The 6,837-nt window shown below is 49.6% G+C and overlaps 1 protein-coding gene across 1 annotated transcript in view; it reads left to right on the forward strand.

Moving 5' to 3' along the window:
- Window positions 1–65: 65 nt before the first annotated feature.
- The window catches only part of LOC121339104 (heterogeneous nuclear ribonucleoprotein U-like protein 1), a gene marked incomplete at both ends in the record, with an annotated part of 9,062 nt that continues 2,290 nt past the window's right edge, over window positions 66–6,837 (forward strand). The window contains 2 exons of the mRNA XM_041410634.1: window positions 66–194; window positions 5,669–5,837. Coding sequence (XP_041266568.1) covers window positions 66–194; window positions 5,669–5,837 — 298 coding nt within the window. The remainder of the gene's footprint in view (window positions 195–5,668; window positions 5,838–6,837) is intronic.

Here is a 6,837-nt window from a genome sequence, read left to right on the forward strand (position 1 = left end):
CAGGTGACACAGGGTGTGACAGGTGACCCAGGCTGTGACAGTGACAGTGTCACCCGTGTCCCCAGGTGATGGGGCTCCGCAGGCAGCGGAACTACGCGGGGCGCTGGGACGTGCTGATCCAGCAGGCCACGCAGTGCCTGAACCGCCTGATCCAGATCGCAGCCAGGAAACGCCGCAACTACATCCTGGACCAGGTGACAGCGGGGACACCGGGACACTGCCACCTCCCTGGGGACACCGGGGATACTGACACCTCCCGGGGACGCTGACACCTCCCGGGGACACTGACACCTCCCGGGGACACCGGGGACACTGACACCTCACTGACACCTCACTGAGCACACTGTCCCCATCCTGGACCAGGTGACACCGGGGACACTGCCACCTCCCGGGGACACTGACACCATCCGGGGACACTGCCACCTCCCAGGGACTCCGGGACACTGCCACCTCCCGGGGACACGCCACCATCCCGGGGACACTGCCACCTCCCTGGGACACTGACACCTCCCGGGGACACTGACACCATCCTGGACCAGGTGACACCGGCGACACTGGGGACACTGCCACCTCCCTGGGGACACCGGGGATACTGACACCTCCCGGGGACGCTGACACCTCCCGGGGACACTGACACCTCCCGGGGACACTGACACCATCCTGGACCAGGTGACACCGGCGACACTGGGGACACTGCCACCTCCCTGGGGACACCGGGGACACTGCCACCTCCCTGGGACACTGACACCTCCCGGGGACACCGGGGACACTACTGCCACCTCCCTGGGTCACTGAGCACACTGTCCCCATCCTGGACCAGGTGACACCGGGGACACTGCCACCTCCCGGGGACACTGCCACCTCCCTGGGGACACCGGGGACACTGCCACCTCCCTGGGACACTGACCCTCCCTGGGGACACCAGGACACTGCCACCTCCCGGGGACACTGCCACCTCCCTGGGGACACTGTTCCCATCCTGGACCAGGTGACCTCACAGGGACATCACTGGGGACACTGTCACCTCCCTGCCACCTCCCTGGGCCAGGTGACACCAGGGCACCTCCCTGCGGCCATTGTCACCTCCCTATGGCCACTGTCCCCTCCCTGTCCCCTCCCTGTCACCTCACTGTCACCTCCCTGGGCCAGGTGACACCAGGGGACCTCCCTGAGGCCATTGTCACCTCCCTGTGGCCACTGTCCCCTCCCTGAGGCCACTGTCCCCTCCCTGAGGCCATTGCCACCTCCCTGTGGCCATTGTCACCTCCCTGGGGCCACTGTCCCCTCCCTGTGGCCATTGTCACCTCCCTGTGGCCACTGTCCCCTCCCTGTGGCCACTGTCCCCTCCCTGAGGCCATTGCCACCTCCCTAGACACTGACACCATCCGGGGACACTGCCACCTCCCAGGGACTCCGGGACACTGCCACCTCCCGGGGACACTGCCACCTCCCGGGGACACTGCCACCTCCCTGGGACACTGACACCATCCTGGGGATACTGCCACCTCCCGGGGACACTGTCCCCATCCTGGAGCAGGTGACCTCACAGGGACATCACTGGGGACACTGACACCTCACTGCCATCTCCCTGGGCCAGGTGACACCGTGGGGACACTGTCACCTCCCTGGGGACACTGTCCCCATCCTGGAGCAGGTGACCTCACAGGGACATCACTGAGGACACTGTCACCTCCCTGGGGACACTGTCACCTCCCTGCCACCTCCCTGGGCCAGGTGACACCAGGGCACCTCCCTGTGGCCATTGTCACCTCCCTGTGGCCATTGCCACCTTTTCAGGCAGACGCGCTGAAAAACTCCCAAAATTCACTACAAAATCCAGGATTTTCCCATTTTTGGCTGCTTTTAACCCAAATTTTCCCGATTTTGGGGTTTTTTCCCCCAGCCCGGCGTGTGCCGCTCCCCAAATCTCCTTTTCCAAGAAAGCTGCCTCCAAAATCCCCTCCAAATCCCGTTTTTCCCCAGTTTTTCCCCGTTTTTTCCCTGTTTTTTCCCATTTTTTCCCAATTTCCCCCTTTTTTGACCCAAATTTTCCCAATTTCTGTGTTTTTCTCCCCAGCCCATCAATGGCTCTGCCCGAGTGCCAGGAGATGCAGCCCAGACCCTCCTTTCCCTCCCCAAATTCTTTTTCAGGGAAAGACTCCAAAATCCCCCAAAAATCACTAAAAAATCCCATTTTTCCCCATTTTTCCCCTTTTTCACCCAAATTTTCCCAAATTTCCTGTTTTTCTCCCCAAACCAACATCTCTGATGGAAAATGCATCCCCAAATCTCCATTTTCAGGAAAACTGACTTAAAAAATCACTAAAAAATCCAATTTTTTTTCCATTTTTCCCCTTTTTCCCATTTTTTCCCTCTTTTCACCCAAATTTTCCCAAATTTCCTGGTTTTCTCCCCAAACCAACATCTCTGATGGAAAATGCATCCTGAGATCCTCCTTGCCCTCCCCAAATCTCCATTTTCAGGGAAACTGACTTAAAAAATCACTAAAAAATCCAATTTTTTTCCCATTTTCCCCCATTTTTTCCATTTTTCCCCCTTTTTCACCCAAATTTTCCCAAATTTCCTGTTTTTCTCCCCAAACCAACATCTCTGATGGAAAATGCATCCCCAGATCCTCCTTGCCCTCCCCAAATCTCCATTTTCAGGGAAACTGACTTAAAAAATCACTAAAAAATCCAATTTTTTCCCATTTTCCCCGTTTTTTCCCAAATTTTCACTTTTTTAACCCAAACTTTCCCAAATTCTCCATTTTTCTCCCCAGACCATCAATGGCTCAGCCCAGCACCAGAAGATTCCCTCCCCAAATCCTCCTTGTTCAGGGAAACTGACTCCAAAAACCCCTAAAAAATCACTAAAAAACCCGATTTTTTCCCAATTTTCCCAAATTTCCTGTTTTTCTCCCCAAACCAACATCTCTGATGGAAAATGCATCCTGAGATCCTCCTTGCCCTCCCCAAATCTCCATTTTCAGGGAAACTGACTTAAAAAATCACTAAAAAATCCAATTTTTTCCCATTTTCCCCGTTTTTTCCCATTTTTTCACTTTTTTCACCCAAACTTTCCCAAATTTCCCATTTTTCTCCCCAGACCATCAATGCCTCAGCCCAGCACCAGAAGACTCCCTCCTCAAATTCTCCTTTTTCAGGAAAAGTGACCCCAAAAACCCCCAAAAAATCGCTAAAAAACCCGATTTTTTCCCCGTTTTTTTCCCCATTTTTGCTTTTTTTAACCCAAACTTTCCCAAATTTCCCATTTTTCTCCCCAGACCATCAATGCCTCAGCCCAGCACCAGAAGATTTCCTCCCCAAATCCTCCTTTTTCAGGGAAACTGAGTCCAAAAACCCCTAAAAAATCGCAAAAAAATCCGATTTTTCCCCGTTTTTTTCCCAAATTTCCCCTTTTTTAACCCAAACTTTCCCAAATTCTCCATTTTTCTCCCCAGACCAACGTGTACAGCTCAGCCCAGCGCAGGAAGATGTGACCTCCCCAGATCTTCCTTTCCCTCCTCAAATCCTCCCTTTTCAGGGAAACTGACTCCAAAAATTCCCCAAAAATCGCTAAAAAATCCGATTTTTCCCCGGTTTTTTCCCCCATTTTTGCTTTTTTTAACCCAAACTTTCCCAAAATCTCCATTTTTCCCCCCAGACCAACGTGTACGGCTCGGCGCAGCGCAGGAAGATGTGTCCCTATTTTGAGTGAACGCAACCAAAAAACCCCCTAAAAAAATCACTAAAAAATCTGATTTTTTCCCCGTTTTTTCCCAAATTGTGCTTTTTTTAACCCAAACTTTCCCAAATTCTGAATTTCTCTCCCCAGACCAACGTGTACGGCTCAGCCCAGCGCAGGAAGATGTGACCTCCCCAGATCCTCCTTTCCCTCCTCAAATCCTCCTTTTTCAGGGAAACTGACCCCAAAAACCACTAAAAAACCCCTAAAAAACCCGATTTTTTCCCCGTTTTTCCTGAATTTCCCGTTTTTTAACCCAAACTTTCCCAATTTCCTGGTTTCTCGGATCCTCCTTTCCCTCCTCAAATCCTCCTTTTTCGGAGAAAATGACCCCAAAAACCCCTAAAAAAACCGCTGAAAAATCCGATTTTTTCCCCGTTTTTTCCCAAATTTTCCCATTTTTGACCCAAATTTTCCCATTTTTGTGGTTTTTGCCCCCAGACCAACGTGAACAGCTCAGCACAGGAAGATCCATCCTCCTTTTTCAGGGAAACTGACTCCAAAAACCCCTAAAAAATCGCTAAAAAACCCGATTTTTTCCTGAATTTTCACTTTTTTAACCCAAACTTTCCCAAATTTCCCATTTTCAGGAAGATGTGTCCCTATTTTGAGTGAACGCAACCAAAAAAACCCCTAAAAAATCGCTAAAAAATCCGATTTTTTCCCCATTTTTTCCCAAATTTCCCGTTTTTTAACCCAAACTTTCCCAAAATCTCCATTTTTCTCCCCAGACCAACGTGTACGGCTCAGCCCAGCACAGGAAGATGTGACCTCCCCAGATCCTCCTTTCCCTCCTCAAATCCTCCTTTTTCAGGGAAACTGACTCCAAAAACCCCCAAAAATCGCAAAAAAATCAGATTTTTTTTCCCTGTTTTTCCCGAATTTCCCCTTTTTTAACCCAAACTTTCCCAATCTCCCGGTTTTTCTCCCCAGACCATCAATGCCTCAGCCCAGCACAGGAAGATTCCCTCCCCAAATCCTCATTTTTCAGGGAAACTGACTCCAAAAATCCCCCAAAAATTGCTAAAAAATCCAATTTTTTCCCCGTTTTTTCCCGAATTTCCCCTTTTTTAACCCAAATTCCCCTTTTTTAACCCAAACGTTCCCAAATTCTGAATTTTTCTCCCCAGACCAACGTGTACGGCTCGGTGCAGCGCAGGAAGATGCGTCCTCCTTTTTCAGAGAAACAGACCCCAAAACCCCCTAAAAAATCGTTAAAAAATCCAATTGTTTCCCTGTTTTTTCCCGAATTTCCCCTTTTTTAACCCAAACTTTCCCAAATTTCCCATTTTTCTCCCCAGACCATCAATAGCTCAGCCCAGCACAGGAAGATGTGACCTCCCCAGATCCTCCTTTCCCTCCTCAAATCCTCCTTTTTCAGGGAAACTGACTCCAAAAACCCCCAAAAATCGCAAAAAAATCCGATTTTTTTTCCCTGTTTTTCCCGAATTTCCCCTTTTTTAACCCAAACTTTCCCAATCTCCCGGTTTTTCTCCCCAGACCATCAATGCCTCAGCCCAGCACAGGAAGATTCCCTCCCCAAATCCTCATTTTTCAGGGAAACTGACTCCAAAAATCCCCCAAAAATTGCTAAAAAATCCAATTTTTTCCCCGTTTTTTCCCGAATTTCCCCTTTTTTAACCCAAACTTTCCCAAATTCTGAATTTTTCTCCCCAGACCAACGTGTACGGCTCAGCCCAGCACCAGAAGATTCCCTCCCCAAGTCCTTCTTGTTCAGGGAAACTGACTCCAAAAACCACTAAAAAACCAGAAGATTCCCTCCCCAAATCCTTCTTGTTCAGGGAAACTGACTCCAAAAACCACTAAAAAATCGCTAAAAAAATCCGATTTTTTCCCCGTTTTTCCCGAATTTCCCCTTTTTTAACCCAAACTTTCCCGAATTCTCCATTTCTCCCCCCAGACCAACGTGTACGGCTCGGCGCAGCGCAGGAAGATGCGTCCCTTCGCGGGTTTCCAGCGCAAGGCCATCGTGGTGTGCCCCACGGACCAGGAGCTGCGGCAGCGCACGGTGAAGCGCACCGACGAGGAGGGCAAGGACGTGCCCGAGCACGCCGTGCTCGAGATGAAGGGTGCGAGCTTGGGGGAAAAAAACGGGATTTTGGGAAAAATGGGGAAAAAACGGGGAAAAACGGTGAAAAAACGGTAAAAAACGGTGAAAAAACGGCGAAAAACGGGGCCAAAATGTGAAAAAAATCAAATTTTTTAGGGATTTTTCCGGGTGTTGGAAGAGTTGGGATGCAGGAAAAGGAGAAATTTGGGAATTTTGGGAATTTTTCCGGGTGTTGGAAGGGTTGGGATGCAGGAAAAAGAGAAATTTGGGAATTTTGGGAAGTTTGGGAGGGCAGGAATGGGGGGAAAAATGGTAAATTTTGGGGAAATTTGTTGAAAAAACACTAATTTTGGGGAATTTTGGTGGAAAAAAGGGAGTTTTGGGGGTTCTTGGGGGACTGGGAGCTGCAGGGCCGGGGAGGGCAAGGACGTGCCCGAGCACGCCGTGCTCGAGATGAAGGGAGCGAGCTTTGGGGGCAAAAAACGGGATTTTGGGAAAAAATGGGGAAAAAAAATGGGATTTTAGGGGAAAAAATGGGGAAAAACGGTGAAAAAATGGGGAAAAACGGTGAAAAAACGGGGATTTTAGGTGAAAAATGAGGCAAAAATGCAAAAAAAATGGGAATTTTTAGGGATTTTTCCGGGTGTTGGAAGGGTTGGGATGCAGGAAAAGGAGAAATTTGGGAATTTTGGGAAGTTTGGGAGGGCAGGAATGGGGAAAAATGGGAAATTTGGGGGAAAATGGGGATTTTAGGTGAAAAAATGGGGGAATAATGGGGTAAAAATGGGATTTTTCCAGGTGTTGGAAGGATTGGGATGCAGGAAAAGGAGAAATTTGGGGATTTTGGGAAGTTTGGGAGGACAGGAATGGGGGGAAAATGGGAATTTTGGGGAAATTTGTTGAAAACTTGTGAATTTTAGGTGGAAAAAATGGGAATTTTGGGGGTTCTTGGGGACTGGGAGCTGCAGGGCCGGGGAGGGCAAGGACGTGCCCGAGCACGCCGTGCTCGAGATGAAGGG

This window comes from Onychostruthus taczanowskii, unplaced genomic scaffold, assembly GCF_017590055.1.
Source record: "Onychostruthus taczanowskii isolate IOZ18803 unplaced genomic scaffold, ASM1759005v1 scaffold1001, whole genome shotgun sequence".
NCBI classification, from domain to species: domain Eukaryota; kingdom Metazoa; phylum Chordata; class Aves; order Passeriformes; family Passeridae; genus Onychostruthus; species Onychostruthus taczanowskii.